This window comes from Lithobates pipiens, unplaced genomic scaffold, assembly GCF_037356315.1.
Source record: "Lithobates pipiens isolate NorthernLeopardFrog02 unplaced genomic scaffold, aLitPip1_a1.2 Scaffold_19, whole genome shotgun sequence".
NCBI classification, from domain to species: Eukaryota; Metazoa; Chordata; class Amphibia; order Anura; family Ranidae; genus Lithobates; species Lithobates pipiens.
The window spans coordinates 244,651,915-244,664,548 of NW_027507764.1; the positions used below are offsets into that span (position 1 = coordinate 244,651,915).

At 43.0% G+C, this 12,634-nt stretch overlaps 1 protein-coding gene across 1 annotated transcript in view; it reads right to left on the reverse strand.

Annotated features, from left to right (window-relative positions):
• The window catches only part of LOC143998051 (triple functional domain protein-like), a 70,221-nt gene that overhangs the window by 43,989 nt on the left and 13,598 nt on the right, over positions 1–12,634 (reverse strand). The window contains exon 2 of the mRNA XM_077493826.1: positions 1,697–1,771. Within this exon, the coding sequence (XP_077349952.1) occupies positions 1,697–1,771 (75 nt within the window). The remainder of the gene's footprint in view (positions 1–1,696; positions 1,772–12,634) is intronic.

Below are 12,634 nucleotides of genomic sequence, written 5' to 3' on the forward strand. Positions count from 1 at the left end.
CCCCCCCCATTGGACTTCTGGTATGGTCTCCAGCTACACAATTTTTTCCATCGGTGTTAACAAATCTTGGGTATATATCGTCAGCTCACGGAACTGGAACATATTTGTCACAGGAGGGAACCGGTCCGCCATAGACTTTCAATAATTTATGCTTCTTTGATTTGACCAGAGGTAGGGTTTGTTCCCCTCCTTCTTTATAAGTGGGAATTGGATCTTGCCACCCAATTCACTGATTCCCAGGAGGAGATCTTCCATTGTGCCCAGAAATCTTCCATAGCGACCAGAGTTCAAGAGACTTTTAATAAGATCTTGATCCGCTGGTACAGGGCACTCACTACTCTGCACTGCTTCTTCCCTCAGGTTCCTAGTGCATGTTGGCGATCTGGCAATGCAGAGGGAACGATGCTACATACCTTATGGGACTCTTCCAAACTCAGGCCCTTGTGGCGTCATCTGCACAAACAAGCACCTGAAAAATTGTGATCTGGAGGGGAGCCATGCTGCATGCATGCATGCATGCTACACCTCTCAGAACACGATCAAGAAGTATAAGGCCTCCCTTACAATTCAGCTACTGAATACGGCCAAGGCATGCATTACCCTATGTTGGAGATCGGAGAACCTGCCATCAAAGTCACTATGGTTTTCTAAAGTAAATGAACTGAGGGAAACTCAGGATCTCACAGCTACCTTGCACATCAGGAAGGAGATCTTTTGCGAGACCTGGAGACCCTGGCAACACTGTGTACACTGATGACCATCTTCAGGGGGTTTCGCAGTCAGGCTAACTTACTGAATTTAGTCCTACTCCCTGGGTGAGAGGTACTACTCATCTACCCCTTTGTTCTTTCTTGATTTTGATCCATTCTTTGTACTAGAGAGATAGCTGGTCCCCTGACCCCCTTCCTCTCTGACAGCTACCTCACCCCATACCCCTGGCTCAGTTATGGGCGTTGCATTTTTTCCAGTTATTTTGAGTAGCCTTGCATACATTATTCCTGTCTCACTGTTCCATTTCTGGGTCATAGTTTTGCATTTATGGGTCTATATTTGAGTCTCTTAGCTACTTTATATGCCTTCCACACTGAACCTTTTTCATAATTGCAATGATTTATGTGACCATCCGTACTGTGTATTGCTGGGCCTGTTGACATGTAGATCCAAATTGTGTGACCTTCTTTAAAGCTTGACTATGATACGCGTTTACATTTCTAACTTTTTCTTTAATGGAAAAAGGAATTTGTGAAAAAAAAAAACACACACACACACACATACTATCGGCGCATCCCTAATGTTTATTATTCTGGAGTGGTAAGAGAGCAGTAAATGTTTCTAAGCTGACAACTGAAACCAGTCTTTTTTGGCGATCCTTCAGGATCTTTTAGAATGTATTACTTCATGGTACAAGCAGCTAGGAAGGTGCATGAGGGCTTGTTTTGAAGCGATTTTACTGCGTATTAAGAATATGCTAATCTTTTCAATAATATGAACAAAAGTGCAATTTAAAAAGGAAACTTATAGCATCAACTTGACAGAAAACAAGGCCCAGTATAAAAAGTCTGGAAAACAGGGGCTCCACAGAGGAATACGTATTCATTTAAATTATCACATCTTTTAGTTTACCCTCAACACATTTTTAAAGTAGAACAGAAATCAGTATGTTAAATACAACAGAAAACATTGTGCCACAACTTACCAGACAGGTACGCAACTTTTTCTTTTAAAATAGGCAATACTTCCACTGCTTTCAAACCATCATTTCTTTGAAGGCCTAAAAAAATAAAATAAAAAATAAATATGAGGGCGATAACCTCATCCGATTGGATATTACATATCAGTCCAATTAATGAAGTGCTTGGAATTATACTTTAGTAGTTTATTGAAAATGTTAGAATTACATGCAAACCTCTACAATAATCATGTTACTGAACAGTTGCCGGCCACTTCCATTGACCTCCAGTAGTGGCCACCCTGCCCCCAAAAGCTTTACCAAACTATGCTATCCCACCTGCAGGCCCTGGACTCTCCATGGTGGTTCCGCCAGGTGGAAGGGACATACATCTGTTCACTGATCTGCCCTAGCTGAAATGATCATGTACATTATTGTAAATACTGTGTAAGCTTCATACAAAAACAAAGTGTGCAAGAAAAATATAAATAAAAAAATAATAATGTCCCATAATCAACAAAAAACTTTTTTTGAAAACCTCACACCAATTACCACAAACTCCAGCGTGTCAAAAAAAGTCTGAAAAACCAAGTCATTCTTTTCAGTGAAAGAAATAAGCGACGCAAAAAACTGGTTCTCCTACTCTTTCCACCTGCACACTATGATCTACTTTTTATTCTGCTCAAAGACATTGACCTCCGTGTTACAGGAAGTCATGCAAAGTTTAGATGGTTCCTTTGGTCAAACTAGCGTGACATATACTGGCCAGCCTCCAGAATTCAAACACCAGACCAACTTCACATGAAGTTCCAGATCAATGGATTTCCCCCAAAATGGGTGGCTTTTATCTCAGTCAAAAAATAAATAAATAAATAACACACAACAGATCTAATGTTCTAATGTTCTAATCTAAGGGCTATTGGAAAGAAATACATGAAAACCACTCGTAAAAGTATAACTAAAAAGCATGCACCCCTAGTGGCCACAGGGTGAAGCGACATGCATAACGTAGTTTCAACTGCAACTGCGGCTGCTGGTGGGCAAGTGGTTAATAATCCACCCAAAAATTGTGACACTCATGAAGCCAATCGAAACCAATTGCAAAGGGATACATAAAAACCATCACAGCACACAGATTTTATGGCTTATTTAAGTCCATTCCAGTTAGGCAACCATAGTTACACAAAAGCTAAAGATGCATTTTAACAACTGGATTTCTGCAGCTGAATGTAAAGCAAAAAGAGAAACCTCCTTGTTACTACATATTGTTAAATAGATGCTAAAATATATTAAACAATCATACAAGAGCAGAAAACTTGACATCTATCCACGTGAAAAATAGCAGAAGAAAAAAAAATTATGACAATATAATAAATCACAAGTAAAATATATTGCTAAAATTATTCCCCCCCCCCAACAATGTATAAAATACACAAAAAAAAAAAAAAATACATAAAAATTCTTAGATCGAATTCCTTGCAAAGTGCTTAGTAAATGAGGTGAAGCTCACCGACTTCCATTGTGTGCATGATTCTTTGCAAAGTGAAACTTCACCACATTCACATAACTAAATTTAAATAAATAATGCACCTAGGGGAAAAAATCCCCTCAGGAGGAGTACAACACCGGTGATACAGTGTTGGCCAGCACTACAGAGCAAATAACTATTCAGATAATTGCAAAATGAGTGGCCAGATAGTGAGAAAAGCAAATAGCTCTATGGAAGGCATGATGTAAACAGACTTGTGTTTGTTTACATCAGGCTACCTCTATTCCATCACATCTTTAGACATGGACGGACTCAGACTTAAAGCGGAGGTCCACCCTAAAGTGGAGCTTCCGCTCATTGGAACCCCCCCCCCCTCCGGCGCCACAATTGGCACCTTTCAGGGGGAAGGGGGGTGCAGGTACCTGCACCCACTTCCGGCGTAGATTCTGCAAAAGGTACGCCCCTTTCCGCAGAATCTACGCCCCTTTCTGAAGGTCCCCCGCTGCCTGCTGGGAAACACACGGATCCCAGCGACAGCGGGGACCATCCTTATTGCGCAGCGCGACTCGCACATGCGCAGTAGGGAACCGGGAAATGAAGCTGAAAAGCTCCACTTCCTGATTCCCATAGCCAAGATGGCGGCGGCAGCACCTGAGAGACGATTGAGAGATTGGCTTCGGGGTGCCGACATCGCAGGCGCGCTGGGCGGGTAAGTGTCATTATTTTAAAAGTCAGCAGCTGCAGTATTTGTAGCTGCTGGCTTTAAAAAAAAAAAAAAAAAAAAAAAAAAAAAAAAAAAACACAGCGGACTCCCGCTTTAACTAGATGTATACAGTTTACACCTGCCTAACATCTACCTGCCCATAGAGATCCACGGAGCTTCCAATCGGTCAGCCTGGGGGAGAAAAAAAAAAAGTCCTAGGATGTTTGGCTGAATTTACACTTTCATATAACAGATCTTAATGAATATAGCCTTTTCCCAGGACATGATGCTTCTAGGTTTATTAAATACAGGTATTTACATAGTGCTGACAATTCACACAGTTTTACAAATATATCGTACATTTAGATCATCCTCAGTCCTCAAAAAGCTTACAATCTAAAAGGTCTCTAACTCACATACCATGCCTTGAAGAGGAGAAGGAAAAAAAAATGTAAGTTTCATTGTTTTCATAGTTAGTAAGGTTGAATAGACACCAGTCCATCCAGTTCAACCTGAGTGTCTACAATTGTCCCTATTCCTGTACATTGCACCCTCACATCGGTCCCTACCCTCAAGGAGCCCATAATTCAATGTCCCCATTCATATACTAGGGCCAATTTTGAACAGAAGCCAATTAACCTACCTGCATGTCTTTGGAGTGTGGGAGGAAACCAGAGTACCCGGAGGAAACCCACACAGGCACAGCGAGAACATGCAAACTCCATGCAGGTAGTGTCAAGGTTGGAATTCAACCAGCGACCCTTCTTACTGTTAAGCGATAGTGCTAACCACTACACCACTGTGCCACCCACGAGTAAGTATCCACACCCCTTGAAATTTCTTTCTTTTATTGGGATTTCATGTGATAGACCAACATAAAGTGGCACATCATTGTGAAGTGGAAAGAAAATAAATGGTTTTCAAAAGTTTTTACAAATAAACGTGAAAAGTGTGGCGTGCATTTGTATTCAGCCACAATTACTCAATAACCTCTAAATAAAATCGAATGGAACCAATTGGCTTCAGAAGTGACCCAATTAGTAAATAGAGTCCACCTGTGTGTACGTTAATCTCAGTATAAACACAGCTGTTCTGTGAAGCCCTCATGAGGTTTGTTAGAGAACCTTAGTGAACTAACAGCACCATGAAGACCAAGGAACACACCAGACAGGTTAGATATAAAGTTCTGGAGAAGTTTAAAAGTAGGGTTAGGTTATAAAAAAAAAAAAAATCCCAAACTTTGAACATCTTATGGAGCACTTTTCAATCAATCATCTGAAAATGGAAAGAGTATGGCACAACTGCAAGACTATCAAGACATGGCTGTCCACTAAACTGACTGGCTTCGCAAGGAGAGAATTAACCAGAGAAGCAGCCAAGAGGCCCATGGCAACTCTGGAGGCGCTGCAGAGATCCACAGCTCAGGTGGAAGAATTTATCCACAGGATAAGAGGTGGATCCTTTCAGCGGAGTCCGCCAGCTCAGCAGGAGATCTCTCCGTTGATCTCCACTGAGCTAGCGGATGACAGGTCCGTCTCTGCTCACTGACCAGGGAGGGGCCTATCAGAACGTCGCCAAATCCTATGGAGAGATCGGACAATGTCCGTTTTCAGACCTCAGCCGGTCCAATATGGATGGCGAATGTATAAACATATGACTGTCTTGAGCGGGTTGTGTGGACACATCTCAGCTGACATCTGCCTGCCCATAGGAGTCAATAGATGGCCCGCTTGGATCCGCCTGAAAAAAAAAAAAAATAAAAAAATAAAACCACACACAACACAGACCGGCAGATCCGAGCGGGCTTGCCATGTGAAAGGTGATTTAGTTGGGCACTTCAAAAATATGGCATTTATGGAAGAGTGGCAAGAAGAAAGCCATAGTTGAAAGCCCAGTTTGCAAAAGTTTAAGAAGTCCCATTTGCGAGGAGCCATGTGGGGGACACAGCAAACATTCGGAAGAAGGTGCTCTGGTGGTCAGATGAGAAAAAAAAAAAAAAAACACTTTCTGGCTTAAAAGCAAAATTGTGTGTGGTGGAAAAAAAACATCACCATAATGTTGTAGGGATGCTTTTCTTCAGCAGGGTCAGGAAAGCTGGTCAGAGTTGATGGGAAGAGGAATGGAGCTAAATACAGGGCAATCTTAGAAGGAAACCTGTTGGTGTTTGCAAAAGACTTGAGACTGGGGTGGAGGTTCACCTTCCAGCAGGACAACAGCCCTAGGAAAAAAAAAAAAAAAAAAAAAAAAAATTGTACACAGCCAGAGCTACAATGGAATCATTTAGATCAAAGCACATTCATGTGTTAGAGTGGCCCAGTCAAAGTCCACACCTAAATACAGGGCTCGACAAACCCCAGGCGCCAGGTCGCCAATGCGACCAGAAATCGCAACCTGGCGCTTAAGCTGCCACCAGCCCACTCACTATTGATGCCCCCGACATGCAGCGCATGAACACTGACTGCCGTCGTCCTCCCTCCTCCACACTCAGCGGTGCCGCGCTAAGTGTGTGAAACTGACAAGCAACGGAGAGGAGGAGGATCTGTCAGATTTCAGCTTGATGTCGGGGTGGGCGGGACCCAGCAGCTATCAAACACCAGCCAATGGGATCTGGGCGGGCCGCTATGTGTATGTGGCCCTGCCCCTTTTCTTAAGCAGCCCAATCGTTGGCTGGTGTTTGATAGCTGCTGAGTCCCGCCCACCCCGGGCCGGGTCCCACCCATTCCGACATTAAGCTCAATTCTAACAGCTCCTCTGTTACATTTCAGTAACAGAGTGCTCCGTGTGAAACCTGCCAGTGCCATCTGTCAGTGCCACCTGCCACCGCCAATCAGTGCCACCTGCAACCCCCAACCAGTGCCACCTGCAACTCCCAACCAGTGCCACCTGCAACCCCCAACCAGTGCCACCTGCAACCCCCAACCAGTGCCACCTGCCACCACCAACCAGTGCCACCTGCCACCAGTGCCACCTGCCAGTGCCACCTACCAGTGTCAGCGCCAATCAGTGCCAACTAGTGCCACCGCCAACCAGTGCCACCTGCCAGTGACAACTAGTGCCACCTGCCAATCAGTGCCACGTGCCAGTGCCAATAGTGCCACCTGCCAGTTCCAAACCAGTGTCACCTGCCAATGCTAGTGTCACCAACCAATGCCATCTGGCAGTTCCACGTGCCTGCCAGTGGCAACCAGTGCCACCCGCCAGCCAGTGCCACCGCCAATCAGTTCCACCTGCCAGTGCCACTGCAAATCAGTGCAACGTGCCACCTGCCAGTGGCACCACCAGTGGCACCTGCCAGTGGCACTATTCAGTGCCACCGCCAACCAGTGCCATCTGCCAACACCAATCAGTGGCACCGCCAATCAGTGCCATCTGCCAGTGACAACTAGTGCCACCGCCAACCAGTGCCACCTGCCACTTTCAAACCAGTGCCACCGCCAGTGCCAATAGTGCCACCTGCCAGTTCCAAACCAGTGTCACCTGCCAGTGGCATCTGGCAGTTCCACGTGCCTGCCAGTGGCAACCAGTGCCAGCCAGTACTACCTGCCAGTGCCAGCCAGTTCCATCTGTTGCCAGCCTTACTCTTTCTGGTCAGCCTATAATCCTCATGTAACAGCGTTTCATTAGAGTTATTGACTGGGTGCTCCATTGCGAGTTAGGGATAGGGGGTGAAAAGGAGTGGCCTTAGCCCGGGAGCTGACAAACCATACCACTCTTAAAAAAAAAAAAAAAAAAAAAAAAAAAAACTGGGTCCTAACTTTGTTAACTAGCTCCTAAATTCAAAGCAAATTTGTCAACCCCTGCCTAAATACATTTGAGAATCTGTGGCAAGACTAAAAAAAATAAAAAATAAATTGCTGTTTACAGACACTCTCCATCCAATCTGACAGAGCTTGAGTTATTTTGCAAAGAAGAATACTTACATATCACAGTTATGTCCCACTTTGTGTTGGTCTATCACTTACAATCCCAATAAAATACATTTACATTTTTGGTTAGAATGTGACAACATTTCAAGGGGTATGAATACTTTTTCAAGGAACTGTACATATACCAAGGGCAATTTAGGCTTGTTTCAAGCTGCTGCGATAAGATATTGATCTGACTTTCAATGAAATTATGTAGTGCTGCTTGGACAAAACTTCAATAAAGGTTTGTTTATTTATTCTATGGGGCTAAAATAAATAAATTAAATAAATCACACTGGAATCATACCAAAGTATAGGAACCTTTTCCTGATGTGAACAAGCACAAAAAAACAAAAAAACACACATGCGATTAAAACAATGCGATTTCCCTTGTCACAAGATTGTGACAAGTGTCTGAAACCTCACTAGTGCGAGCCCGGGCTTAAGCAGACCATAGACAAGTCAAAAACTGAACAAAAATTCTTGTCAATTTGCAGATCATTTGTCTTTTGCATTATTAGTGTGCCACCTGCGAGACACAATTTTCATGACATGATCTCAAGTGCCCAATCCAACATAATGGATTTTTTTTTTTTTTTTTTAGAAAAACAAAATGACGGCACAATCATATGCACCCCTTTTCATTTTTCGATCGACAGAACGTTCGGTTTTCAATTCATACATGGCCAGCCTTAGGACAGAAGCCAATTAACCACTCCCCCCCCCCCCCCCCCCCGGCTGGAAATCTGACTTTCAGTTGTTATACACGATTGAAGCCTGCAGCTACAAGTATCATCCCGTATTTTATTTTTATTTTTTTCAGCTAGCAATTCCCTTTTGTGTAAAAGCCATCCTAGGGACTAATTAGCCATTGAATTGCTTAGATAGGCTGCATGAAGGGACAACCCCTCCACCTTTCTCTCTGGGCTGTCCTGTGATCGGTTATCATGGACCATCTGGTTCACGGCCAGCTCTATAGTCCTGGGAAGCCAGGAGCAACATCATGACGTCACTTCCGGTTCTGCCAGATGTAAACACCGCCATTTTTTGTTCTGGAAAGCATGAGATTAATGTTTTTTTTTTCTCTCATGCTTTCTAAGATAGAGGAGCTTACACCCCAGATCCCAGATGTCTCCATGAAGACCTGCCATGCCTTTTTTCTATCCCAAGGAACGTTTACATTACTTGTGATAGAAATAAAAGTGATAAAAAAAGTGGACAGTGCAAGGGAAAAAATAAATAAGGTGTCCCCAACCCAGCATTACATATTTACATACCTAAATAGTGTGTGCGCGCCACACAAACAGCTTAACTGCAAATGTTGAGAAATGTGAACATGGTAGTGATAATTATTCTAGTGCTAGTACGCCTGTATAACGCTAAACTGATAACCCAAAAGATGTTTAAAGCAACACCTACGGAGATTTTTATGTATAAGCATTTTTTGCCATTCCACGAGCATGTGCAATTTTAAATTGTGACATGTTAGGTATCTATTTACATTGCCATAACATCCTTTATAACTTTACATACATAAAATTGGTATATATTTATAGTTTTTTGCATTAAAATCCATTAAAGATAAGTAAATAAATAATATGGGAGTTCCACCCTAAAGTGGAACTTCTGCTCATTCATCTCCTCCCCCCCCCCCCCACCTTAGTATCCTGTCCCCACTTCCAGGATGTGACAAATTACATCACAGCTTGGCTCCCTCCCCCACCGCTGGGCCAATAGGATAGTGCAGCGGTGCCACGTGTGCAGCTACACTGCCGAATCCCCTTACTCGCAATGGCGGCGACACCCAACAGCTGATGGAAACAAGCTGATGTTTGGGGGCTCCAAGTAACTTTCTATCAAAAAGATTTTAACTTGTAAGTAACAAACATCAGAAAAAAAGGTTTGGTCTATAACAGCCCTCATTTGCGGACCAAAGTTAATCCATTTGATCTAAAAGAAGCGAATGATAAAAACATTGCATCTCTGTACCTCTCCTAAACAATTTAACTTGACAGCTAGAAATGGCCATTTAGCCACAAATGAATGAAAAAAAACGTGACTTACTGCATTTAGAGTTTACAAGCATTTGGCGTTTCAAACTCCTCCATACATCTGTCTGAATCCAATTTTTGGGTTCCAAACTCAACTGCCTAGAAACTACTATAAACGACCCTTTGAACATGTACAATAAGATAGCAGAGGGCAGCAAAAAAAAAAAAATCCAATTGTTCCTAAACGTCCGTTTACCAGCAGCAGCGTACATGAGGCCTTGCATGAATTGGAGAAATGCAAGATTAACCCTTTCATGACTAAGCCTATTTTTGGAATTTGGTGTTTACAAGTTAAAATCCATATTTTTTTGCTAGAAAATTACTTGGAACCCCCAAACATTATATATATTTTTTAGCAGAGACTCTAGAGAATAAAACGGCTATTGTTGCAATATTTTATGTCACACGGTATTTGCGCAGCGGTGTTTTAAACGCAACTTTTTGGGAAAAGGGACACTTTCATGAATTAAAAAAAAACAAAAAACGGTAAAATTAGCCCAATTTTTTGGCGTAATGTGAAAGATAATGTTATGCCGAGTAAATAGATACCAAACATGTCACACTTTATAACTGCGCGCACTTGTGGATTGACGACAAACTACGGTACCTAAAAATCTCAATAGGCGACGCTTTAAATTTTTTTTACGGTTACCAGGTTAGCGTTACAGAGGAGGTCTAGTGCTAAAATTATTGCTCTCGCTCTGACGATCACGGCGATACCTCACGTGTGATTTGAACACCGTTTACATACGCGGGCGCGACTTTCGTATGCGTTTTTTTTGCTTCGCGAGCTCGCGGGGACGGCTGGCGCTTTAAAAAAATAAAAATATTTTTTTATTTGTTTTAAAAATGACTAAATTGTTTTAAAAAAATAAAAATAAAAATTTGATCACTTTTACTGCTGTCCTTGTGACAGTAATAGGTGGTGACAGGTACTCTTTATGGAGGGATTGGGGGTCTAAAAGACCCCCCACCCCTCCTTTACACTTCAATGTATTCAGATCGCCGAAAACGGCGATTCTGAATACCGTATATCTTTTTAAAACCGGCGCCATTGGCAGCCGAGTAAATGGAAAGTGACGTCATGACGTCGCTTCCGTGTTTACGATAAGGAGACTGGAACAAAGCCGATTACGGCTTCGTTCCATTTCCTCCCCAGCAGCCGGAGGCAGCAGAATTTTGCTTTTAGCTGCATCAGTTGTTATGCCTGGATAGCCAATCGCCTGCTGAAAAAAAAACGGTGCAGGCATCATCCCGGTATACCCCCCGGAAGCCGAGTACGCACATCTGCGTACGCTCGGCGGGAAGGGGTTAAGATAGTGAGAAATTAGTTAACTTAAGATCACAATTTTTCAAAGATTGATCGTGCACCTCTAATATTTAAATATACATACATTAGAGCTGCACGATTCTAGCCAAAATCTAGCCATATTTTTCGAAGAAGAAAGAAGAAAGAAGAAGAACTTTAATAAAAGGACTTGTCGAAGACCGTCTCCTGTCATTTTTAACACTTTTGTCACTTTTTTGGTGAAATGGTAGATACCCACTTACCATTTCACATTGGGGGGGTTGGGAGGCCCGGATCTGAGGGTCCCCTTGTTAAAGGGGGCTTCCAGATTCCGATAAGCCGCCCGCAGAACCCCACAACCACCAGCCAGGGTTGTGGGGATGAGGCCATTGTCCTCATCAAGAGAACTTTCACTGATACTGGTGCCGAAAAAGGGGCAGGCCTGCTGGGCTTGGCCCCGCCCCCGGTGCCACCCATCACAGGGGTGTCATTTCGTCTTTACTCTCTCCTCCTCCCCTTCCTCCTCACATGGGGGTCTCAGTGTAAAGTCCCCTTCTTCTCAGCGGTAGCTGCATATGGCTCCTCAGCCGATGTGTAAATCGGCTGTGCAGGAGCTCGGCCACGGCATTTACTGTGAAAGTAAGGGAGAGAGGTCTAGCAGTGTGCGCTGTGCTCTCTGCCTCCCCCTAGAGTGCAGTACCCAGCATGGAGATTAAGGTACAGGAGCTGCAGCTGTCAACTTTTAAAAATAAATAATATATATATATATATATATATATATATATATATATATATATATATATATATATATATATATAAAAATAGTGCCTTGCGAAAGTATTCGGCCCCCTTGAACTTTTCAATCTTTTGCCACATTTCAGGCTTCAAACAAAGATATAACATTTTTCTTTTTTGTGAAGAATCACCAACAAGTGGGACACAATTGTGAAGTGGAACGAAATCTATTGGATATTTTAAACTTTTTTAGCAAATAAAAAACTGAAAAGTGGTGCGTGCAAAATTATTCGGCCCCTTTACTTTCAGTGCAGCAAACTCACTCCAGAAGTTCAGCGAGGATATCTGAATGATCCAATGTTGTCCTATATGACTGATGGTGATAAATAGAATCCACCTGTGTGTAATCAAGTCTCTGTATAAATGCACCTGCTCTGTGATAGTCTCAGGGTTCTGTTGAAAGCACAGAGAGCATCATGAAGACCAAGGAACACACCAGGCAGGTCCGTAATACTGTTGTGGAGAAGTTTAAAGCCGGATTTGGATACAAAAAGATTTCCCAATGTCAGTACTAGAATCCCTTTAGTACCCAGCACAACTCACCTGACACAGCCTGTGTCTGGGAAACAACAGTGATTGGCCAGCTCACGTTTAAATCACCTGTATCAGCATTCAGTCAGTGCTCGTGTTAGATCCAGCTGATATTTGCTCTGTGTCTTTCGTGTTTGACCCTACTTGCTTGCTTCTGATTCGGTACCGTTTGGATTCTGATCTACCTCTGTATGACCCAGCTT